The following is a 26489-nucleotide window of genomic DNA, read 5'->3' on the forward strand; positions in this document are numbered from 1 at the left end:
GTTGCTTGAATCCGTAACACAGTAAATATATAATAGTTAAGTTAAATAAAGTAGTGCAAAAAAAAAAGAGAAAAAGTGAGGTAGTGTTCATGAGTTCAATGTCCATTCAGAAATCGAAGGGTAGAGGGGAAGAAGCTGTTCCTGAATCATTAAGTGTGCTTTCAGGGTTTTGTACATCCTTCCTGATGTAGCAATGATAAGAGGGCATGCTCTGGGTGATGGGTGTCCTTAATGATGGACACCGCCTTTTTGAGTCTCTGCTCCTTGAAGATGTCCTGCACACTATAATGCTGAGTAATTTTACAATTCTCTGCAGCTTATTTTGATCCTGTGCAGTAGCCACCCCCACCCCCTCCACATCAGACAGTGATGCAGCTACTTAGAACGCTTTCCACAGTACATCTGTAGAAATTTGGAAGAGTACAGCCACAACCCTAAAAAACAACACAAAACCTCAATTCAACTCATGGGGAATGTAAACTCAGCAATGAAATTATGGACGTGAATTAGTGGGAATAAAGGGAGTCTATTCTTGTTGGCTGCTGGTGACTAGTGATGTTCCGCTGGGATCGGTGTTGGGACAGTTTCTTTTCACATTACATATCAATGGTTCCTTATGATTGTTACAGCCGGGGGTGGTAATGGGGTCAAGCTCCATTACCTATTAAATGCTCCCAGTAGTATGCGCCTCAAATTGCCTCTGACAACCAAGTCCAGCTCCAGAGCACCACAGAACATTACAGCACAGAAACAGGCCTTTTGGCCCTTCTTGGCTATGCCGAACCATTTTTCTGCCTAGTCCCACTGACCTGCACCTGGGCCATATCCCTCCAAACCCCTCTCATCTATATACCTGCTCAAGTTTTTCTTAAATGTCAAAAGTGAGCCCGCATTCACCACTTCATCTGGCAGCTCATTCCACACTCCCACTACTCTCTGCATGAAGAAGCTCCCCCTAATGTTCCCTTTAAACTTTTCCCCCTTCACCCTTAACCCATGACCTCTGGTTTTGTTCTCCCCTAGCCTCAGTGGAAAAAGCCTGCTTGCATTCACTCTATCTATACCCATCATAATTTTATACACCTCTATCAAATCACCCCAGGCACACAGATCAGGGTAATTGTCTATCCATGGCCTCCTCTACTGTCAAAATGAATCCAAACTCAGTTTGGAGGAACAACACCTTATATACCGGCTGGGTAGCCTCCAACCTGATGGCATGAACATTGACTTCTCTAACCCATTAATGCCCCTCCTCCCCTTCTTACCCCATCCCTGACATATTTAGTTGTTTGTTTTTTTTTCTCTCTCTCTGCCCATCACCCTGCCTGTTTTCCATCGCCCTCTAGTGCCTCCCCCTGCTTTCTTTCTCCCGAGGCCTCCCGTCCCATGATCCTTTCCCTTCTCCAGCTCTGTATCACTTTCGCCAATCACCTTTCCAGCTCTTAGTTTCATCCCACCCCCTCCGCTCTTCTCCTATCATTTCGCATTTCCCCCTCCCCCAACTACTTTCAAATCTCTTACTATCTTTCCTTTCAGTTAGTCCTGACGAAGGGTCTCGGCCTGAAACGTCAACAGTGCTTCTCCTTATAGATGCTGCCTGGCCTGCTGTGTTCCACCAGCATTTTGTGTGTGTTGTACATAGATGAGGGTAGTGCAGTGGATGTGATTTACATGGATTTTAGTAAGGCATTTGACAAGGTTCCACACGGTAGGCTTATTCAGAAAGTCAGAAGGCATGGGAACCAGGGAAGTTTGGCCAGGTGGATTCAGAATTGGCTTGCCTGCAGAAGGCAGAGGGTCGTGGTGGAGGGAGTACATTCGGATTGGAGGGTTGTGACTAGTGGTGTCCCACAAGGATTGGTTCTAGGACCTCTACTTTTTGTGATTTTTATTAACGACCTGGATGTGGGGGTAGAAGGGTGGGTTGGCAAGTTTTGCAGATGACACAAAGGTTGGTGGTGTTGTGGACAGTGTTGAGGATTGTTGAAGTTTGCAGAGAGACATTGATAGGATGCAGAAGTGGGCTGAGAAGTGGCAAATGGAGTTCAACCCAGAGAAGTGTGAGGTGGTACACTTTGGAAGGACAAACTCCAAGGCAGAGTACAAAGTAAATGGCAGGATACTTGGGAGTGTGGAGGAGCAGAGGGACCTTGGGGTACATGTCCACAGATCCCTGAAAGTTGCTTCACAGGTAGATAGGGTAGTTAAGAAAGCTTATGGAGTGTTAGTTTTCATAAGTCGAGGAATAGAGTTTAAGAGTTGCGGGGTAATGATGCAGCTCTATAAAACTCTGGTTAGGCCACACTTGGAGTACTGTATCCAGTTCTGGTCACCTCACTATAGGAAGGATGTGGAAGCATGGGGATCAATACTCCCCAATGCCATTCGGCTTTACAATTCAACCGCCAGGAGTAAGATATGTTAAAGTGCCGGGGTTAGGACTCAATGTATTTAAGTAAACTACTTAAGAACTTTTTAAAAGCTATTATTAATGCTTTTTGAGAGGGTGATTTTAGATGCATATCATATTTTTACTGAGTTAAGTATTGTATGTAATTAGTTTTGCTACAATAAGTGTATGGGACATTGGAAAAAATGTTGAATTTCCCCATGGGGATGAATAAAGTATCTATCTATCTATCTATCAATCATTGGAAAGGGTACAGAGGAGATTTACCAGGATGCTGCCTGGTTTTGAGAGTATGCATTACGATCAGAGATTAAGGGAGCTAGGGCTTTGCTCTCTGGAGAGGAGGAGGATGAGAGGAAACATGATAGAGGTATACAAGATATTAAGAGGAATAGATAGAGTGGACAGCCAGCGCCTCTTCCCCAGAGCACCACTGCTCAATACAAGAGGACATGGCTTTAAGGTAAGGAGTGGAAAGTTCAAGGGGGATATTAGAGGAAGGTTTTTTTACTCAGAGAGTGGTTGGTGCGTGGAATGCACTGCCTGAGTCAGTGGTGGAGGCAGATACACTAGTGAAATTTAAGAGACTACCAGACAGGTATATGGAGAAATTTTAAGGTGGGGGGTTATATGGAAGGCAGAGTTTAAGGGTTGGCACAACATTGTGGGCTGAAGGGCCTGTACTGTACTGTATTGTTCTATGTTCTATGTCAACCCTTTCATTTCTTCTACCAAAGACCGATTCTTTTTACGCTATATGTCAACGATACCTCCTCTGCTTTCCTGCCTATCCTTGAACATTAAGCTCCCAGCTATAATGTTTCAGCTATGATTCTGTGATGCCTAGAACATCATACCTGCCAATCTGCAACTGTGCTGCAAGTTCATCTACCTCATTCTGTATAATGTGCACATTCAGATACAAAGCCTTCAGACCTGTACACACCCTTTTTGATTTTGTCACACCATGCTCAACCTTTTGATTCCAAACTTCTCTGAGGTCTTACAACATCTCCACAACTGTTCTGGCACTCTGCCTCCACAACCTCTCCACTAACTGTTCTGGCACTTTTGGTTCCCAGCCCCCTACAACTGTAGTTGAAACTCCACCGTGCAGCATTAATAAAAGTTCCCACCAGGATATTAGTCCCCCTCCAGTTCAGGGGCAAACAATCCCTTTTGTACAATCCATCTTTGTTGGAAGAGAGCCCAATGATCCAGAAATCTTATGTCCTCCCTCCTACACCTACTCCTTAGCCATGTGTTAAACTGTATAATCTTCCTAGTTCTAGCCTCACTAGCACATGGCATGGGTAGCAATCCTGAGATCACAACCCTGCTGCCTTTTAAGTTAGCACCCAATTCCCTGAACTCCTCTGCAGAACCCCATCCCTCATTCTATTTACATCATTGGTATCTACATGGACCATGACTTCTGGCTGTTCACCCTCCCACTTAAGGATTCTGAGGACATAATTCGAGATATCCCAGACCCTGGCACCCGGGAATCTCATTCTTGCCCACCGATCCTCCTGTCCGTTTCCCTAACTAATGAATCTCCTATTACCTCTGCATGCTTCTTCTTTCCCCTTCCTCTGTGAATCACAGAAGCAGATTCAGTGCCAGAGACCCGACCACTGTGACTTTATTCTGTTAGGTCAAATGACCCAACAGTATCCAAAATGATATACCTGTTGCTGAGGCAGGATTGGCCACAGGGGAACACTGTACTGGCTTCTGAACCCCTGACTGTCACTCAGTTTCCTGTGTTCTGCACCTTGCGTGTAACTACCTCTCTATATGTCCTATCTATCACCCCTATCTACTATGTCCTACCTGACGTTCATCCAGTTCCACCTCCTTTGCATTGTTTGTTAGAAGCTGCAGCTGAATGCATCTCTCGCAGTTGCAGTGGTCAGGGATACTGGAGGTCTCCCTGCCTTCCCACATCCCGCAAGAGGAGCATTTCACTATCCTGCCTGTCATCTCCACCTAGCTGAGCAGATATAAAGAAGCCAAGTAAAAAACTTGAGCGCAAACACAAGGAAATCTGCAGATGCTTGAAATTCAAGCAACACACACAAAATGCTGGTGGAACGCAGCAGGCCAGGCAGCATCTATAAGAAATAGTACAGTCAACGTTTTGGGCTGAGACCCTTCGTCAGGACTAACTGAAAGAAGAGATAGTGAGAGATTTAAAAGTGGGAGGGGGAGATCTGAAATGATAGGAGAAGACAGGAGGGGGAGGGATGAGGCTAAGAGCTCAAAAGTTGACTGGCAAAAGGGATACACAGCTGGAGAAGGGAGAGGATCATGGGACGGGAGGCCTAGGAAGAAAGAAAGGGGGAGGGGAGCACCAGAAGGAGATGGACAGCAGGCAAGGAGTGATTGGGAGAGGGACAGAGAGAGAAAAAAGAGAGGGGGGTATAATAAATAAAGAAGGGATGTGGTAAGAAGGGGAGGAGGGGCATTAACAGAAGTTAGAGAAATCAATGTTCATGCCATCAGGTTGGAGGCTACCCAGATGGAATATAAGGTGTTGTTCCTCCAACTTGAGTGTGGCTTCATCTTGACAGTAGAGGAGGCCATGGACAGACATATCAGAATGGGAATTGGACATGGACATATCAGAATGGGAATGGGACGTGGACATATCAGAATGGGAATGGGACGTGGACATATCAGAATGGGAATGGGACGTGGACATATCAGAATGGGAATGGGATGTGGGACATATCAGAATGATTGAATTAAATTGCAATTTGAGAGGGAGAAGCATAAGTCACATGTATCAGTACTGCAATGGAACAAAGGGAATTACAGAAGTATGAGAGAGGAACTTGTTCAGGTGGATTGGAGGAGGATACGCCAGGGATGACAGCAGAACAGTGATGGCTGAAGTTTCTGGAAATAGTTAATAAGCCACAGGATAGATACGTCCCACAGATGAAGTTGTTCTCAAATGACAAGGCTAGGCAATCATGGCTGACAAGGGAAGTTAAGAACTGCATAAAAGCCAAGGAAAGGGCATATAAGGTTGCAAAAGTGAGTGGGATTGGATGATTGGGAAGCTTTTAAAATCCAACACAAGGCAACAAAAAAAGCTACAAATTAAAAGATGAAATATGAGTGTAAATTAGCCAATAATATAAAGCAGGATACCAAATAGTTTTTAAATTTATATGAAGAGTAAAAAGGAGGTGACAGTTAATATTGGACCACTAGAAATGATGCTGGTGAGGTAGTAATGCGAGACAAAGAAATGACAGATGAATTTAATGGGTACTCTGCATCTGTTTTCATTGTGGAAGACACTAGCAATATGCCAGACGTCCGTGAGTGTTAGGGAGTAGGAGTCAGTGCTAAGCAAACTCAAATGTCTTAAGGTAGATAAGTCACCTGAATCAGATGGACTACATCCAGAGTCCTAAGAGACACTGCTGAAGAGATAACGGATGCATTGGTCATGATCTTTCAAGAATCACTTGATTCTGTCATAGTTCCGGAGGACTAGAAGATTGCAAAAGCCACTCCACTCTTTAAGAAGGGAGAAAGGCAAAAGAAAGGAAATTGTAGGCCAGTTTGCCTAACCTCAGTGGTTGGGAAAGTGTTGGAGACCATTATGAAGGATGAGGCTTTGGGGTACTTGGAGACTAATGATAAAAGTCAAAGTCAGCATGGTTTTTGTAAAGGGAAACCTTGCATGACAAATCTGTTAAGAGTTCTTCAAGGAAGTAACAAGCAGGGTGGACAAAGGACAGGCAGTCTGTATCATTTACTAGGATTTTCAGAAGGCGTTTGATAACGTGCCACACATGAGGCTGCTTAACAAGATAAAATCCTGGAAAAATATTGGCATAGATAGAGGAATGGCTGACAGGCAGGAGACAGTGAATGGGAAGAAAAGTGGCCTTTCTGATTGGCTGTTAAGTGACTAGTGGTGTTCCTCAGGGGTCAGTATTGGGACCACTACTTTTCATATTGTTTGTTAATGATTTGGATAATGGAATTGATGGCTTTGTGGCAAAGTTTGCGGATGGTTGGGTAGGTAGTGCTGAGGAAGCAATGCGATTGCAACAGGACTTAGACAAATTGGAAGAAAGGACAAAGGTAATGCCCTGGTTCATATTTTTACTGTTATGCTGTATGTTTTTCATTTAGCAGTTCTGTAAGAAAAGTCCGTTCTGTCTTCAGCTTGTTTGGGTTATTGTTGAAGATAAGAGATTAGGAGAAATGTGTGCCATCCAATTAGGATTGCCAAATTAAGTGAAGGTTTCTCTGGTGAGGGACACTAAGGTATTTTGGACATAGGGCTTTTGTTTGAGAAAAAATGAAGAAGGAAGATGCAGGAGAGAAGAGGTCATTTCCCTCGGGATCAATAAAGTATGTCTGTCTGTCTGTCTGTAGGATACGGGACCATGATTCAATGAAGCCAGGGGTGAGATTAATTGAGGATCAGTGACTATGGAGAAACTTTGAGCTCCAACTTGTGCGCATTTGACTGTTTCATTAAAATGGGCCCTTTTGTTCCCTCTTTTCTTTACTAACCCTTTTGACAAATTAAGATTTATAAATATAACCTTTTAATCATATGTGGTTCTACTGTCTGTTATTTTGAGGCACTAGTTTGTAACAGGGTAGCAAATTACACAGCATCCACACAAACAGGGGTTTGGAGTGGGAGAGTGCCTCAATCTCACACATTTGGCGGGGCTGGAGGTTGTCTTACACAGCCAAGGAAACCAGTGGGTTTCATTGTTATTCGAGAGTCCAGAGGAGGTTCATGAGGATGATTCCGGGAGTGAGGCATTAGGATATGAAGAGCATTTGGCATCTTTGGATCACATCTTTGGAATACAGAAGAATGCAAGGGGATCTCATGGAAACATACCAAATGTTGAAAGGACAAGGTAGGATGGATGTGGAGAGGATGTTTCCTTTGGTGGGGGTAACCAGAACTAGAGGGCACAGCCTCAAGACAGAGGGGTGACCCTTTAGAACAGAGGTAAGGAAGAATTGTTTTAGCCAGAGACTAGTGAATCTGTCGAATGCTCTGCCACAGACTGCAGTGGAGGCCAAGGTTTTATAGACAACCCAATAGTTACAGGGACATCGAGGAGCAGATAAGGAGACAGATTCTGGAAAGGTGTAGTAATAACAAGGTTGTATTGGTGGGAGATTTTAATTTCCCAAATATTTATGGCATCTCCCTACAGCAAGGGGTTATAATGGGGTGGAGTTTGTTAGGTGTGTTCAGGAAAGTTTCCTGACACAATATGTAGATAAGCCTGCAAGAGGAGAGGCTGTACTTGATCTGGTATTGGGAAATGAACCTGGTCAGATGTCAGGTCTCTCAGTGGGAGAACATTTTGGAGGTATTCTATCTCCTTTACAATAGCATTGGAGAGAGATAAGAACAGAACAAGTTAGAAAAGCATTTAATTGGAGTAAGGGGAAATATGAAGCTCTCAGGCAGGAACTTGGAAGCATAAATTGGGAACAGATGTTCTCAGGGAAATGTACGGCAGAAATGTGGCAGATGTTCAGGGGATATTTATGTGAACTTCTGCACAGGTACATTCCAATGAAACGGGGAAAGGATGGTAGGGTACAGGAACCGTGGTGTACAAAGGCTGTTGAAAATCCAGTCAAGACGAAAAGAAAAGCTTACGAAAGGTTCAAAAAAACTATGTAATGATAGCGATCTAGAAGATTATTAGGCTAGCAGGAAGGAGCTTAAGAATGAAATTAGGATAGCCAGAAGGGGCCATGAGAAGGCCTTGGCGAGCAGGATTAAGGAAAACCCCAAGGCATTCTACAAGTATGTGAACAGCAAGAGGATAACACCAATCAAGTGCGACAGTGGAAAAGTGTTTATGGAACCAGAGCAGACAGCAGAGATACTTAATGAATACTTTGCTTCAGTATTCACTAAGGAAAAGGATCTTGGTGATTGTAGGGATGATTTACAGTGGACTGAAAAGCTTGAGCCTGTAGACATTATTAAAGAGGATATGTTGGAGGTTTGGAAAGCATCAAGTTGGATAAGTCACCGGAACCAGACGGGATGTACCCCAGGCTACTTAATGTGGGAGGCGAGGAAGAAGATTGCTGAGCCTCTGGTTATGATCTTTACGTCATCAATGAGGACAGGAGAGGTTCTGGAGGACTGGAGCATTGTGGATGTTGTTCCCTTATTCAAGAAAAGGAATAGAGAATAGCCCAGGAAATTATAGACCAGTGAGTCTTATTTCAGTGATTGGTAAGTTGATGGAGAAGATCCTGAGAGGCAGGATTTATGACCACTTGGTGACGTATAACATGATTAGGAATAGTTAGCATAGCTTTGCCAAAGGCAGGTTGTGCCTTACGAGACTTATTGAATGGGAGACAGAAAAGGTAACGTTACGATCATTATGGGGAATTCAATACGCAGGCAGATTGGGAAAATCAGATTGGTGCCGGATTAAAGAAGGGGGAACATCTAGAGTGCCTTCAAGATGGCTCTTTAGTGCAACTCGTGGTTGATCCCACCAGAGGATCAGCTATTCTGGATTAGGTGTTGTGCAATGAACCAGAATTGATTAGAGAGCTTAAGGTAAAGGAAACCTTAGGGACAAGTGGTCATAATATGATCAAATTCACCCTGAAATTTGAGAAGGAGAAGCTAAAGTGAGATGCATTAGTATTACAGTGGAGTAATGGGAATTACAGAGGCATGAGAGAGCAGCTGGCCAGAATTGATCGGAAAAGTACACTGGCAGGGATGATGGCAGAGCAGCAATGGCTGGAATTTCTGGAAGCAATTCAGAAAGCACATGATATATACATCCCAAAGAGGAAGAAGTATTCTAGAGCAAAGATGACAGCACCATGACTAACAAGAGAAGTCAAATCCAACATAAAAGCCAAAGGGAGGGCATATGATACAGCAAAAACTAGTGGGAAGTTAGAGAATTGGGAAGCTTTTAAAAACCAACAGAAGGCAAATAAAAAAGTCATTAATAAGGTAAAGATGGAATACAAAAGTAAGCTAGCCAATAATATTCATGAGGATACCGAAAGCATCTTCTGATACATAAAGGGTAAAAGAGAGGCTAGAGTGGATATGAGACCGCTGGAAAACAATGCAGGAGAGGTAGTAATGGGTGGGAGGAGCAACAAAACAGCAGACAAATTGAATATGTATTTTGCATCAGTCTTCACTGTGGAAGACACTAGTAGTATGGTGGAAGATCCAGGTGTCAGGGAACATGAAGTGTGCTAAGTTACCAAAACTAAAGAGAACATTTCTTAGGAAAAAGAAAGGTCTGAAGGTAAATAAGTCACCTGGACCAGATGGTGTACAACCCCAGAGTTCTGAGAGAGGTGGCTGAAGAAATCATGAAGGCATTATTAATAATTATTCAAGAATCACTACATTCTGGAATGGTTCTAGAAGACTGGAAAATTGCAAATGTCACTCCACTCCTCAAGAAGGAAGAGGAGCAGAAGAAAGGAAACTATAGGCCAGTTAGTCTGACCTCCGTGGTTGGGAAGATGATGGAGTTTCATTATAAAATAAGTCACAGTCAGCATGGTTTCCTCAAGGGAAAATCTTGCCTGACAAATCTGTCATTATTCAAGAAATAACAAACACAATGGAGAAAGGAGAATTAGTTAATGTTGTGTACTTGGATTTTGAGAAGACCTTTGAAAATGTGCCATACATAAGGCTGCTTAACAAGCTACGAATCCAGAGTATTACAGGAAAGATTATAGCATGGATAAAGCAGTGGCTGATTGGCAGGAGGCAAAGAAAGGGAATAAAGGGAGTCGCTTCTGGTTGACTGACAGTGACTTGCAGTGTTCCACAGTGGTTTGTGTTGGGACCCATTCCCTTTACCATTTTGGATGATGCAATTGATGCCTTTGTTGCAGTTTGCAGATGATATGAACAGAGGTTGAAGGGGTGGGGAGTTTTGAAGAAGTAAAAAGGCTACAGAAGGACTTAAATTAGGAGAATGGGTAAAGAAATTGCTGGTGCAGGAAGTGTATGGCCATGCACTTTGATAAAAGAAATGAAAGGGTTGACTCTTTTCTAAATGAAGAGAAAATACAAAAAACAGAGTCACAAAGGGGCATGGGGGTCCTTGTGCAGGATTTCCCCAAAGGTTAATTGGCAGGTTGAGTCTGTGGTGAGGAATGGAAATGCAATGTTAGCATTCATTTCAAGAGGACTAGAATATAAAAGCAAGGATGTAACACTGAGACTTTATAAAGCACTGGTGATGTCTCACTTGGAGTACTGTGAGCAGGTTTGGCTCCTTATCTTAGAAAGGATGTGCTGAAACTACAGAGGGATCAAAGAAGGTTCACAAAAATGTTTCTAGAAGGGTTTCGGTCCGAAACGTCGTCACTACCTCCTGCCATAGATGCTGTCTGGCCTGCTGAGTTCTGCCAGCATTTTGTGTTTTTATTTATTTCCAGCATCTGCAGATTCACTTGTGTTGTTCTAGAATTGTCATATGAAGAGCATTTCAAATTCACTAGAATTCAGAAGAATGAGGGGTGACCTCATTAAAGCCTATCGAATGGTGAAAGGCCTTGATAAAGTGTATGTGGAGAAGATGCTTCCTATGGTAGGAGAGTCTAAGGCCAGAGGACACAGCCTCAGAAAAGAGGGGCATCCTTTTAGAAGATGAGGAGGAATTTATTTAGCCAGAGAGTGGTGAATCCATGGAATTCTCCCCCATAGGCAGCTGTGGAGGCCAAGACTTTATGTATATTTAAGTTACAAGTTGATAAATTCTTGATTGGTCTGGGCATGAAGGGATAAGGGGAGAAAGCAAGAGATTAGGGCTAAGTGGAAAATAGGATCAGCCATGATGAAATGGTGGAGAAAACTCAGTGGGCCAAATGGCCCAATTCTGCTCCTATATCTTGTGGCCTAATATGCTTTTCCCCGAGAGTAGTTAATCTGTGGAATTCTCTGCCCTGATGCTTCCTCAATTACTGCCCCCTTTTCTTTCCAAAGCTACAGTGGACCCCCATGTGGAGGACGGCAGTGATGCCTAACCCCTCCAGCAGGGAGACCATGCGCCACTGACCCACCAAGAGGCCAGTTGACCCTTGCAGGAAATGCAGTCAAGTAGATCTGCTGGCACTTCTGCATCCTCTGTAAGTCAACAAGGACAGTGACCATGAGGGGCCATCATCGGTGTAAGCCAAAAGGGCGACCTTCATGTACGGTTTGCGTAAAACCAAACCTATCAGCCTCTTACAGAGAAACCACAGGAATGGCTCCACACTGAGTACAAATGCCCAGACTTGGGGCACCCCGATGCACCCATCTCCCAAAGTGCAAGGGTGCTCCCAAGGACCCATTAAATTTAGAACCATACAACATTACAGCACAGAAACAGGCCTTTTGGCCCTTCTTGGTTGTGCTGAACCATTTTTCTGCCTAGTCCCACTGACCTGCACCTGGGCCATATCCCTCCAAACCCCTCTCATCCATATATCTGCCCAAGTTTTTCTTAAATGTCATAAGTGAGCCCGCATTTACCACTTCATCTGACAGCTCATTCCACACTCCCACCACTCTCTGTGTGAAGAAGCCTTTAAATTTTTCCCCCTTCACCCTTAACCCATGACCTCTGGTTTTTTTCTCCCCTGGCCTCAGTGGAAAAAGCCTGCTTGCATTCACTCTATCTATACCCATCATAATTTTATACACCTCTATCAAATCACCCCTCATTCTCCTACGCTCCAGGGAATAAAGGCCTAACCTATTCAACCTTTCTCTGTAACTCAGTTTCTCAAGTCCTGGCAACAACCTTGTAAACCTTCTCTGCACTCTTTCAACCTTATTAATATCCTTCCTGTAATTAGGTGACCAAAACTACACACAATACTCCAAATTTGGTCTCACCAATATCTTATACAACCTCACCATTACATTCCAACTCTTATACTCAATACTTTGATTTATAAAGGCCAATGTACCAAAAGCTCTCTTTACAACCCTATCTACTTGTGAAGCCACTTTTAGGGAATTATGTATCTGTACTCCCAGATCCCTCTGTTCTACTGCCCTCCTCAGTGTCCTACCATTTACCTTGTATGTTCTACCTTGGTTTGACCTTCCGAAGTGCAATTCCTCACACTTGTCCGCATTAAACTCCATCTGCCATTTTTTAGCCCATTCCTCCAGCTGGTCCAAATCCCTCTGCAAGCTTTGAAAACCTTCCTCACTGTCCACTACACCTCCAATCTTTGTATCATCAGCAAATTTGCTGGTCCAATTTGCCACATTATCATCCAGATCATTGATACAGATGACAAATAACAATGAACCCTGCATTGATCCCTCTGGCACACCACTAGTTACAGGCCTCCACTCAGAGTAGCAATCCTCCACTACCACTCCCTGGCTTCTTCCATTGAGCCAATGTCTAATCCAATTTACTACCTCTTCATGTATACCTAGCGACTGAATCTTCCCAACTAACCTCCCATGCGGGACCTTGTCAAAGGCCTTACTGAAGTCCATGTATACAACATCCACTGCCTTCCCTTCATCCACTTTCCTGGTAACTTCCTCGAAAAACTCTAATAGATAGGTTAAACATGACCTACCACGCACAAAGCCATGCTGACTGTTTCTAATAAGTCCCTGTCTATCCAAATACTTGTAGATCCTATCTCTTAGTATTCCTTCCAATAATTTACCTAATACCGATGTCAAACTTACGGGCCTATAATTTCCCGGCTTACATTTTGAGCCCTTTTTAAACAACAGAGCTACATGAGCTATCCTCCAATCCTCCGGCACCTGACCCGTGGATATCGACATTTTAAATATTTCTGCCAGGGCCCCTGCAATTTCAACACTAGTCTCCCTCAAGGTCCGAGGGAATACCCTGTCAGGTCCTGGGGATTTATCTACTCTGATTTGCCTCAAGACAGCAAGCACCTCCTCCTCTTTAATCTGTATAAGTTCCTTGACCTCCCTACATGTTTGCCTTGTTTCCATAGACTCCATTCCAGTTTCCTTAGTAAATACAGATGCAAAAAACCCATTTAATATCTCTCCCATTCCTTTAGGTTCCATACATAGACGACCACTCTGATCTTCAAGAGGACCAATTTTATCCCTTACTATCCTTTTGCTCTTAACATACCTGTAGAAGCTCTTAGGATTATCCTTCACCCTGACTGCCAAAGCAACCTCATGTCTTCTTTTAGCCCTCCTGATTTCTTTCTTAAGTATTTCTTTTACTCTTTTTATACTCCTCAAGCATCTTATTTCCTCCCTGTTGCCTATACATGTTATACATCTCTCTCTTCTTCTTTATCAGAGTTCCAATATCCCTCGAGAACCAAGGTTCCTTATTCTTATTCATTTCGCCTTTAACCCTGACAGGAACAGACAAACTCTGCACTCTCAAAATTTCTCCTTTGAAGGCCTCCCACTTACCAATCACATCCTTGCCAGAGAACAACCTGTCCCAATCTATGCTTTTTAGATCCTTTCTCATTTCTTCAAATTTGGCCTTTTTCCAGTTTAGAACTTCAACCCGAAGACCAGATCTATCTTTATCCATGATCACGTTGAAACTAATGACGTTATGATCACTGGAACCAATGTGTTCTCCTACACACACTTCCGTCACCTGCCCTAACTCATTTTCGTAATAGGAGATCTAATATTGCATCCTCCCTAGTTGGTACATCTATATATTGATTTAGAAAACTTTCCTGAATGCATTTCACAAACTCTAACCAATCTAGAACTTTAACAGTATGGGAGTCCCAAACAATGTGTGGAAAATCAAAATCCCCTACAATCACAACTTTCTGTCTCCTGCAGTTGTCTGTTATCTCTCTGCAAATTTGCTCCTCAAATTCTCGCTGACTATTGGGTGTCTATAATACAACCCTATTAATGTGGTCATACCTTTCCTGTTTCTCAGCTCCACCCATATGGCCTAAGTAGACAAGCCCTCTAATCTTTCCTGCCGAAGCACTGCTATAATATTTTCCCTGACTAGCAAAGCCACCCCCCCCCCCCCCACCCTTCATCCCTCTGCCTCTATCACGTCTGAAACATCGGAACCCTGGAACCAAGTAGCCAAGTTTCAGTAATGGCTGTGATGTCATAATTCCACGTGTCAATCCAGGCCCTCAGCTGATCTGCCTTTCCCACAATACTCCTTGCATTGAAAAATACACACCTCAGAAGATTGTTACCACCACACATAACCTTACTATTTATGGCTTTGCATGAACTATTAACATCATTTATTTTTACCCCTGTTCCACTATCTACTCTGGCACTCTGGTTCCCATCCCCCTGCAAATCTAGTTTAAACCCTCCCCAATAACACTAGCAAACCTCCCTAACTTTAACAGGGCACTCTGTAGCAGCGTACAATAGTTGGACAGGGGCCACCAAATATGGTCTGAGCAAGAATATATGCAGGTTCCCAAAAAAAGGTACTCATAGTTCACCATGTCAAACGCCTTCTCCAGGTTAAAGGAGAGAAAGGCAATGGTCAGACCATCCTCAAGGGACAAGTGAATCAGCTCCTGGTCAAGGTGGATATTGTCCTGAAAGTACCATTATAGGGCCATGTAGGACTGGTCAGGGTGGACTACCTGAACCAGCAATGAGCTAGATGATTGGGCATCACCCTGGCAAAGATTTTATATTCCACACCAATTCTTTAGGCAATGGAGATCCCCCACTTTTTGTTTTTGGCAACAGGGCTACAACTGTTCTGCGCTAAGAGAGGGGCATCTCACTACTCGCCAGGCTTTCCCCCAATACTCTGGCATAATCAAGCCCCAGGATGTCCCAGAAGGTTCAGAGGAATTCTACTGTCACCCCATCCAGCCCTAGAAACTTTCCTCTCTGTAGCTGGTTGAGGGCACTGGTCAGCTTCTCCAAAGACAGTGGAACATATATCAACAAACAAGAGAAAATCTGCAGATGCTGGAAATCCAAGGCACACACACAAAATGCTGGAGGAACTTAGCAGGCCAGGCAGCATTAACAGAAAAAGTACGGTTGATGTTTTGGGCTGAGACCCTTCTGCAGTACTCAGCATCTAGCCACCCAGCTCTCCCAGTGGCTAACCCTTGGTAACTCCTCCCACAGAGCCCTCCATGCATCCACTAGAAGTGAGTGGGGCGGGAGGGGGGGGGTGACAGGGACAGCAGGGGAAGGCCAAGCGTTGCCGCCCTGGTCCCTGCGGTAGAGTTGGCAGCCTGGCAGTTCAGGCAATTCTTTTGAATATGCCCAAACTCTTTGGAGGCATGGCATCACGGACAGCCCATAGCTTAAGGAATAGTGTAATAATGCCCCTCAAATTGTACCTGAAAGTGCCCCTCAGCATCCCCACTCAACTCCAGCTGCATATGCAGGTGGTGCTGAAAGGAAAAAGGGTGGTCAAAACTCCGCAGAGGTGCCCTGTATTGCATTGGGGATAATTCTGATTGCACCTCACCCAGAGAATGAAGGTGGGGTAGGAGGCCACGTCAGGAATATGGGGGTGGACCTCACAGAATACAACCATCTGCACGGGTGCCAACACAGACTCCACCTGCATGAAAACCTTCCTCATCCTTAACCCCCTACTAAAGGGCAGGAACACATCCCTCACAGACCAAAGATAAGAAAATGGTCTTGCTGTTCAATGTACTGAAGTAGGAACAGTACATTACACAGCTTTTTCCAAAGTCAGTCATTTTAAAGGATGACCCTCTCACGAGCTGCAAGTCCGGAAACTGCAGCCTCTACATATGACTTCAATGCTGACATCTTAGAGCTGCAGCCTGTCAAGACAATCACTAAACAATCTAACATAATGCTTCAGATTATAGCATTAATGGCAAGACTCTTGGCAGTGTGGAGGATCAAAGGGATCTTGGGGTCCGAGTCCATAGGACACTCAAAGCTGCTATGCAGGTTGACTCTGTGGTTAAGAAGGCATATGGTGCATTGGCCTTCATCCATCGTGGAATTGAGTTTAACAGCCGAGAGGTAATGTTACAGCTATATAGGACCCTGGTCAGGCCCTACTTGCTCAATTCTGGTCATCTCACTACAGGAAGGATGTGGAAACTATAGAAAGAGTGCAGAGGAGATTTACAAGGATGTTGTCTGGATTGAGGAGCATGCCTTATGAGAATAGGTTGAGTGAACTCGGCATTTTCTCCTTGGAGCGACGAAGGATGAGAGGTGACCTGATAGAGGTGTACAAGATAATGACAGAAATTGATCATGTGGATAGTCGGAGGCTTTTTCCTAGAACTGAAATGGCTAGCACGAGAGGGCATAGTGTTAAGGTGCTTGGTAGTAGGTACAGAGGAGATGTCAGGGGTAAGTTTTTTTTAAAACAGAGAGCAGTGAGCACATGGAATGGGTTGCCGGCGGCAGTGTTGGAGGTGGAAAGGATAGGGTCTTTTAAGAGACTCCTGGATGGCTACATGGAGCTTAGAAAAATAGAGGGCTATGGGTAAGCCTAGGTAAGGTAAGGACTCCTGACGAAGGGTCTCGGCCCGAAACGTCAACAGTACTTCTCCTTATAGATGCTGCCTGGCCTGCTGTGTTCCACCAGCATTTTGTGTGTGTTGCTTGAATTTCCAGCATCCGTAGATTTCCTAGTGTTTGCTAAGGTAAGGACATGTTCGGCACAGCTTTGTGGGCCGAAGGGCTTATATTGTGCTGTAGATGTTCTATGTTTCTTACCACCACTGGGATTATACACCAGCAAACAGTTCAGGGAGGGGAAGGAAAACAGGAAATATCTTTGGCAGGGACGTCTGTGCGGTGGAAAAACCTTCAGTACTGCTGCAAAAATGAAGGCATCTCCCAGGCCAGTCCACTCTTCCTCTGGACACCAAAGTTTGAAATCCTCTTCACCCATTGTGCACTGTAACTACTTCAGCTGGTAGGTATGGCACTTTAAAAACCATGGCTGATATTGTGAGGGGTCATGAATGTGTTGCTGTGTCTTGGGCTAGGAATTCCAAATGATAAGGGTGGGTGGTTTCTGCTATTACAAAACAGAATAAATCTGTCCCTGCTCCTGATAAAGTTTAAGAAATGAACCTTGACAATCCGCCAGCTACAGCCACTCGAAAGACAATACTGAAAGCTTCTCTAAGCAGAATCTTTACATGAAGAGAAATTGCTTTGGTCCACTGCCAAGCTGAGTCTCCACTCTCCCAAAATCTTCTCTAAACATGCTCTTTTGGATATTTCAGCAGTTTTCCAGCTTTAGGAGAGAACTTGTACAGTATGACCCTCCTTCAGTTGCAGCCTCCGCCCCCATAATGTGACCTTTCCACAGTGCGACTTCCCCCCTCCCCCAATACTGACCCTGCCACTATTAGATCAGTATTCTGGAATTATGAGCAGAGGTGTTTTGCTGAGTCTGGTGAAGTAAGACAACAGTAAACAATACCCAGACACAAGCCGGTATCTTATACACTGAGCCCAGCTCACAACCTATCAGTATCATCCACACCATAGACACAAATTGTAATCAGGGCAGCAAAATAAAGCATTAATAATTGACATTGTTATTTTCTTCAGATTAATAGTGATTCAACACTGCAACAGGCTCTTTGACCAAGACTGGTCCATGCCAACCGCAATGCCGACCTATACTAATTCTATTTGCTTGTATTCAGCCCGTATCTCACTAAATCTTTCCCATTTGTATACCTGAGTAAATGCCATTCCAACGTTATGTTTGTACCTACCTTGATTGTGTCCTCTTCCACTTCATGGAGTGTTCATATGCTCACCACCTTCTATGAAAAACTAGCCCCTTAGATTCCTTTTGAATCTATTCCCTCTCACCTTAAACCTGTGGTGTCTAGCTTCAGAATCCCTTAAACTAGGAAAAAGACTGTGACCATCTACTCCCTCTCAGAATTTTATAATTAGAATGGAACTTACAATGAGATCCTCTTATCCTTCTGAACTGCATCAAGTAGTTGATGAACTTGAGACATCAAATGCTCTTTATACATTAATGCTTTCATTCCCAGTATCATTCTTGTGAGCTTCCTCTGGACCCTCTCCAGCACATTTTCCTTTAAACTATAGGGCCCAAAACTGCTCACATTACCAAATATGGTCTGACCAATGACTTATAAAGACTCAGTATTACATCCTTGCTTTTATATTCAAATCCTCTCAAAATAACTGCCAACATCGCATTTGCCTTCAATTACCACTGACTTAGTTCCTCTATTTAAACTCAAGGGAATACTGAACAAAGATTCCCAATTCCCTTTGCACCTCTGATTTACGAATTCTCCTTCTATTTAGAAAATAGTCTATGCCGTTATTACTTCTACCTCATACCTCCCTACACTGTAATCCATCTACCACTTCTTTGCCCGTTCTCCCAATCTGTCTTTGTATCATCTGCAGATTTGGCCACAAAGCTTCAGCTTCATTTCCTTCATCCAGCTTATTAACGTAGAAAATGAAACTCCACTAGTCACCAATAGCCACCCTGAATTCCTTTACTCCCAGAACCAGCACCATTGTTGTTTGTCCTCTATATCAACGACCTGGATGATAATGGGATAGAACAAAGGGATCATGAAAAACAGGTCCACAATTCATTGAGAGTGGCATCACAGGTAGATGGGGTCATAAAGAAAGCTTTAGGCACAGTGGCGTTCATAAATAAGACTACTGAATACAGGATATGGGATGTTATGTTGAAGTTGTATGAGACATTGGCGAGGCCTAAATTGGAGTATTGTGTGCACTTTTGGTCATCTATTTACAGGAAAGATGTAAACAGGGTTGAAAGAGTGTAGAGAAAATTTAGAAGGATGTTGCCAGGTCTGGAGGATCTGAGTTATAAGGAAAGATTGAATAGGTTAGGACTTTACTCCTTGGAAAGTAGAAGATCGAGGGGATTAAGGGTGAAAGGTGAAAAGTTTAAGGGGAACTCGAGGGGAACTTCTTCACTCAGTGGGTTGTGAGAGTGTGGAATGAGCTGCCGGTGCAAGTGGTACACGCGAGCTCAATTTCAACGTTTAAGAGAAGTTTGGATAGGTACATGAATGGAAGAGATATGGATGGCCACAGTGCAGGTCGAGGGTGTAGGCAGTTTAAATGGTTTGGCATGGACCAGATGGGCTGAAAGACCTGTTTCTGTGCTGTACTCTTCTATGACTCTATTCTCTGACTTCTGCCAAAGAGCCAATCCTCTATCCATGCTAGTATCTTTCCTGTAATGCAATGGGCTCTTCTTGTTTAGCAGCCTCACGTGTGGCAAAGGCCTTCTGAAAATAACATCTACCGACTTTCCTTTGTCTATCCTGCAAGTTACTTCCTCAAACCGGAAGACAATAGTATGTGTGGATTGGTGATAACATATCTTCCTTGCTGACAATCCAACACTGGCGCACCTCAGGGATGTGTGCTTGGCACACTGCTCTACTCTCTATATACACATAACTGTGTGGCTAGGCTCAAATACCATCAATAAATTTGCTGATGATACAACCATTGTTGGTAGAATCTCAGGTGGTGACAAGAGAATGTACAGGAGCGAGATATGCCAACTAGTGGCGTGGTGCCACAGCAACAACCTGGCACAATGTCAGCAAGACGAAAGAGCTGATTGTGGACCTTAGGAAGGGCAAGATGAAGGAACACATACCAATCCTCATAGAGGGATCAGAAGTGGAGACAGTGAGCAGTCTCAAGTTCCTGGGTGTCAAGATCTCTGAGGATCTAACTTGGTCCCAACATATCGTTGCAGCTTTAAAGAAGGCAAGACAGTGACTATACTTCATTAGGAGTTTGAAGAGATTTGGTATGTCAACAAAAAGACTCAAAAATGTCTATAGATGTACTGTAGAGAAGTTGCATCATTGTCTGGTGTGGGTGGGGGCTACTGCTCAGGATGAAAGAAGCTTCAGAAATTTAGTTGGCTCTATCTTGGGTACTAGCCTACAAAGGAGCGGTGTCTCAGAAAGACAGCATCCATTATTAAGGACCTCCAGCACCCAGGGCATGCCCTTTTCCCACTGTTAACATCAGGCAGGAGGTACAGAAGCCTGAAGGCGCACACTCAGCAATCCAGGAACAGCTTCTTCCCTTCTGCCATCTGATTCCTAAATGGACATTGAACCCTTGAACACTACCTCACTTTTTTAATACATATTATTTCTGTTTGCACAATTTTTATTCTATTCAATATACATATACTGTAATTGATTTACTTATATTATTCTTCTATATTATGTACTGCATTCAACTGCGGCTGCTAAGTGAACAAATTTCACGACACATGCCAGTGATAATAAATCTGATTCTGATTCTTGAAAGATTACTTTTACACATTTTTCTTATAATCTATTCAATATGTGTAATTTACCTGTTTATTATTATGTTTTATTTTATTTATTATTACTTTTTTCTGTCTCCGCTAGATTATATATTGCTTTGAACTGCTGCTGCTAAGTTAACAAATTTCACGTCACATGCGAGTGATAATAAACCTGATTCTGATTATAATGCCTTCACAATCTAATCAGCTGTCTCCTTGAGAAGTTCCATCTGCCATTCCCTTCCACACTTCTCCAGTTGACCTAGATCCTATTGTAACCTAACACAACCTTCTTCAATGTTGCTCCAATATTCTCATGCAAATCGTTAATACTGATGTGGAATAATAGAAGACACAGCATAAACCCCTGTATCATGAGTCACAAGTTCCCAATCTGAAAAGCAACCCTGATCACAACCATTTGTCTTCTATCAACTTAATTTTGTGTCCAATTGGCTATCTCCACAGATACGATGTGATTTTACCTTGTCAAAGGCTTTGCAGAAGTACACACTAACAATGCATTCCACCCTCCTTACCAATTCTTGTGGTCACCACTTCAAAAATAAGTTCCAACTAATCTGTGAAACATGATCTCCCATGATTAACTATGATTATCCTGAATCAATCACTGTCTGTCCAAATAAAAACAAATTCTGTTCCTCAGAATCCCCTCCACTGATGATGCCAGGCTTACTGTCCCATTGTTCCCTAGCTTGTCCCTGTAGCCCTTCTGAACTAAAGATAGAACACCAGAACCCCTTCGCAACCACACTCATGGTTTCTGTTTCGTGCAGACTGCCTCCTTACCTGAAATGAGCTGCTCTAGACGCACTCTCTCGTGTGCAGCATGCTGATCCACCAGCACCAGCAGGTTACTGCCTACACAACAAAACCAACAGTCAGACACATCAAAAAAATGTACCTCACAGCCTGGGTTCCACTCACCCCCACACCCCTAGAGTCCACCCCACTTACCCCAATAACCCCAGATCCATCACACTCACCCCAACACCCCAGGGTTCGACACCACTCGCTCCACGCTAGTCACCTCAACTCAGATCCACCCTATACTCCTGGGATTCACCTCACTTACCCCAACACCTCCAGGATCTACCCCACTCACCCAAACACTCCTGGGATCCACCCCATGTCCCAACATCAAGACCCACCCAACACACCTGGGATCCACCCCGCTCACTCTAACATGTCTGGGATCCAGGCCATTCACCCCAACATCCTTGGGCTACACCCCACTCACCTCCAATGCCACTGGGATTGACCCCACTCATCCCAACACCTCTAGAATCCACCTCACTCACTCCAACATTGCTGGGATCCACCCCACTCACCCCTAACACCTCTAGGATCCACCCCATTAATGCCAACACCCCAAGGTTCTACACCACTCATCCCAACATCCCTGGGATCCACCCTACTCACCCCCAACACCCCTGGGATCCCAATGTCCATGACACTTCTGGGATTCACCCCACTCATTCCAACCCTCCTGGGATCAATCCCACTTAACACAAGCACCTAAACACACCAGGGATCCACCCCACTCACGCTAACAACCCTCGGATCTGCCCCATTCACTCCAACATGCTTGGGTTCCAAGCCACTTACCCTAACATCACTGGGATACATGAGTCATCCCCAACATGCCTGGGATCTACCACACTCAACAAAACATCCCTGGGATTACCTGACTCAACCCCAATGCCACTGGGATCAACCCCATAATCAAACATCTGCACTCACCCCAAAAGCCCCTGCAATCCACCCCATTCATCCCAGCCTCCCAGGCTCCACCCACTCACCGAAATATGCTGGGGAGCAACCCCATTCACCCACCCAAAAACACTGGGGAAGAGCTCCACTCACCAGGGAACAGCTCCACTCTCCCAAACACACCGGGGAACAACCCCACACACGCAAACACATCAGGGACCAACTCCACTCACTGGGGAATAGCTCCACTCACTCAAACACAGCAAGGAACAATCCCACTTGCCAAAACACACTGGGGAACAACCCCACTTGTCGAAACACACCGGGGAACAACCCCACTAGCCGAAAAACACCGAGGAACAACCCACTCACTCAAACACACCAGTTAAACAACCTCACTCACCCAAACACACTGGAGAACAATCACACTCATCCAAACACACTGGGGAAGAGCTCCACTCACCAGGGAACAGCTCCACTCTCCCAAACACACCGGGGAACAACCCCACACACGCAAACACATCAGGGACCAACTCCACTCACTGGGGAATAGCTCCACTCACTCAAACACAGCAAGGAACAATCCCACTTGCCAAAACACACTGGGGAACAACCCCACTTGTCGAAACACACCGGGGAACAACCCCACTAGCCGAAAAACACCGAGGAACAACCCACTCACTCAAACACACCAGTTAAACAACCTCACTCACCCAAACACACTGGAGAACAATCACACTCATCCAAACACACTGGGGAAGAGCTCCACTCACCAGGGAACAGCTCCACTCTCCCAAACACACCGGGGAACAACCCCACACACGCAAACACATCAGGGACCAACTCCACTCACTGGGGAATAGCTCCACTCACTCAAACACAGCAAGGAACAATCCCACTTGCCAAAACACACTGGGGAACAACCCCACTTGCCGAAACACACCAAGAAACAACCCCACTTGCCGAAATACACCGGGGAACAACCCCACTAGCTGAAAAACACCGAGAAACAACCCACTCACTCAAACACACCAGTTAAACAACCTCACTCATCCAAACACACTGGGGAAGAACACCACTTAACAGGGAACAACTCCACCCACCCAAGTATGTCTGTAGGGTTAGTACTTTGCTTTGGGTGTCAGTTGTGGGAATCCTGGGAATATTCCAGTCTCTCAGATGGCCACATCTGCACCAGGTGCCCCGAGATACAGCTCCTGAGAGACTGTGTGAGGGATCTGGAGCTGTGGCTTGATGACCCTACAGCTCATTAGGGAAAGTGAGCAGGTGGTAGATAGGAGCTAGTAGGAGTTAGTCACCCTGAGGCTGCAGGAGTTAGATAAGTGGGTGACTGTCAGGGAAAGGAAGGGAAAAGCTCAGATAGTATAGTGCACCCCTGTTGCCATCTCCCTCAGTAATTGTTATCTTATTTTGGATGCTGTTGATAGGGGTGACCTGACAAAGGATGACCACAGCGATCGGGTCTCTGGCACTGAGTCTGGTTCCGTGCTGCAGGAGGGAGAGAAGAAGATGAAGAATGCAGTTGTCACAGGGGATTCCATAGTGAGGGGAACAGACAGGAGGTTCTGTCAGCCTGAGAAAGATGCTCGCATGGTGTGTTGCCTCCCAGGTGCCAGGGTACGGGATGTCTCGTATCGAGTGCAGAGTATTCTGAAGGGAGAGGGTGAACAGCCAGTAAAAAGGGATAAAATTGGTCCTCTTGAAGATCAGAGTGGTCGGCTATGTATGGAACCAAAAGAAATAGGGGAGATCTTAAATGTTTTTTTCGCGTCTGTATTTACTAAGGAAACTGGCATGGAGTCAATGGAAATAAGGCAAACAAGTAGTGAGGCCATGGAACCCTAACAGATTGAAGAGGAGGAGGTGCTTGCTATCTTGAAGCAAATCAGAGTAGATAAATCCCCAGGACCAGACAGGATATTCCCTCAGACTTTGAAGGAGACTAGTGTTGAAATTGCAGGGGCCCTGGCAGATATATTTAAAATGTTGGTATCTACGGGTGAGGTGCCGGAGGATTGGAGGATAGCTCATGTTGTTCCGTTGTTTAAAAAAGGCTCTAAAAGTAATCCTGGAAATTATAGGCCGGTACGTTTGATGTTGGTAGTAGGTAAATTATTGGAAGGAATACTGAGAGATAGAATCTACAAGTATTTAAATAGACAGGGACTTACTAGGGAGAGTCAACACGGCTTTGTGCGTGGTAGGTCATGTTTAACAAATCTATTAGAGTTTTTCAAGGAGGTTACAAGGAAAGTGGATGAAGGAAAGGCAGTGGATGTTGTCTGCATGGACTTCAGTAAGGCCTTTGACAAGGTCCTGCATGGGAGGTTAGTTAGGAAGATTCAGTTGCTTGGTATACATGGTGAGGTATTAAATTGGATTAGACATTGGCTCAATGGGAGAAGCCAGAGAGTGGTAGTGGAGGATTGCTTCTCTGAGTGGAAGCCTGTGACTAGTGGTGTGCCACAGGGATCAGTGCTGGTTCCATTGAAGAATGAGGGGAGTTTTGATAAAGGTGTATAAAATTATGATGGGTATAGATAGAGAGAATGCAAGCAGGCTTTTTCCACTGAGGTTAGGGGAGAAAAAAACCAGAGGACATGGGTTAAGGGTGAAGGGGGAAAAGATTAAAGGGAACATTGGGGGGGGGGACTCTTCACACAGAGAGTGGTGGGTGTGTGGAATGAGCTGCCAGATGAAGTGGTAAATGTGGGCTCACTTTTAACGTTTAAGAAAAACTTGGACAAGTACGTGGATGAGAGGTGTATGGAGGGATATGGTCCAGGTGCAGGTCAGTGCGACTAGGCAGAAAAATGGTTTGGCACAGCCAAGAAGGGCCAAAAGGCCTGTTTCTGTGCTGTAGTGTTCTATGGTTCTAAGTCTTGGGACACATTGATACCAATGACATTGGGAGAAAAAGGGAGGAGGTCCTGAAGAAAGAATTCAGGCGTTGGGTAGGACACTGAAAAGCAGGATCTCCAGGGTAGTAATCTCAGGATTGCTGTCTCTGCCACATGCTAATGAGCACAAGAATAGCATGATCAGACATATTAATGCATGGCTGAGAATCTGGTGTAGGGGGCAGGGCTTCGGGTTCCTGGATCACTGGGGCAAATTCTGGGGGAGGTACAACCTGTACAAAAAAATATGGGTTACACCTGAACCCAAAGGGGTCCAATATTCTAGCAGGTAGGTTTAATAGAACTATTAAGGAGGGTTTAAACTAATCTGGTAGGGGGATGGGAACCAGAGTGATAGGGCTGAGGAAGGGGGAAAACAGAAATAAATCAAAGATAGCATGCAACAGAGACGATAGAAAGGACAGACAGGAGATCACAGCCAGTGGGATGAGTTACAGGGCAATAGAGACATGGTGCAGTTAAAACAGAAAGCAACAAACACTGGACTAAAAGTGTTATATCTGAATGCATGCAGCATAATAAATAAAATGAACAATCTTGAAGTTCAACTATAGATTGGCAAGTATGACATTGTGGCCATATCTGAAACTTGGCTAAAGGATGGCTGTCATTGGGAGCTGAAAGTTCAAGGATATGATAGATAGATAGATACTTTATTCATCCCCATGGGGAAATTCAACTTTTTTCCAATGTCCCTGTGTATTGGAAAGATAGGTTAGCAGGCAGAGGGGGTGGTGTAGCCCTGTGTATAAGAAATAATATTAAATCATTAGAGAGGGATGACATAGGATCGGAAGGTGTAGAGTCACTATGGGTTGAGCTAAGAAATGGCCAGGGTAAAAGGACCCTAATGGCAGTTGTATTCAGGCCTCCAAACAGCAGCCGGGATGTGGATTATAATATTACAGCAAGAGATAGAAAAGGCGTGTCAGAAGGACAATGTCATATTAATCATTGGGGATTTTAACATGAAAGTGGATTTGCAAAACCAGGCAAGTACTGGACCTCAAGAGAGAGAATTTGTAGAATGTCTAAGGGATGGCA

General features: G+C 44.4%; 1 protein-coding gene across 6 annotated transcripts in view; it reads right to left on the reverse strand.

Annotated features, from left to right (window-relative positions):
* Window positions 1-26489, reverse strand: part of mlh3 (mutL homolog 3 (E. coli)) — a 106153-nt gene that overhangs the window by 41558 nt on the left and 38106 nt on the right. For 5 of the 6 annotated variants that reach the window (XR_012098152.1, XM_073039125.1, XM_073039126.1 and 2 more), the window contains one exon: window positions 21580-21651. Coding sequence is in view for 4 of the 6 variants with exons in the window: in XM_073039125.1 (XP_072895226.1) it covers window positions 21580-21651 (72 nt within the window). In the remaining 2 variants the exon portion in view is untranslated. Of the gene's footprint in view, window positions 1-21579; window positions 21652-26489 lie in introns of those variants that run through there. The other variant, XR_012098153.1, reaches the window with a different exon arrangement.

Source organism: Hemitrygon akajei, chromosome 3 (genome assembly GCF_048418815.1).
Source record: "Hemitrygon akajei chromosome 3, sHemAka1.3, whole genome shotgun sequence".
Taxonomy (NCBI): domain Eukaryota; kingdom Metazoa; phylum Chordata; class Chondrichthyes; order Myliobatiformes; family Dasyatidae; genus Hemitrygon; species Hemitrygon akajei.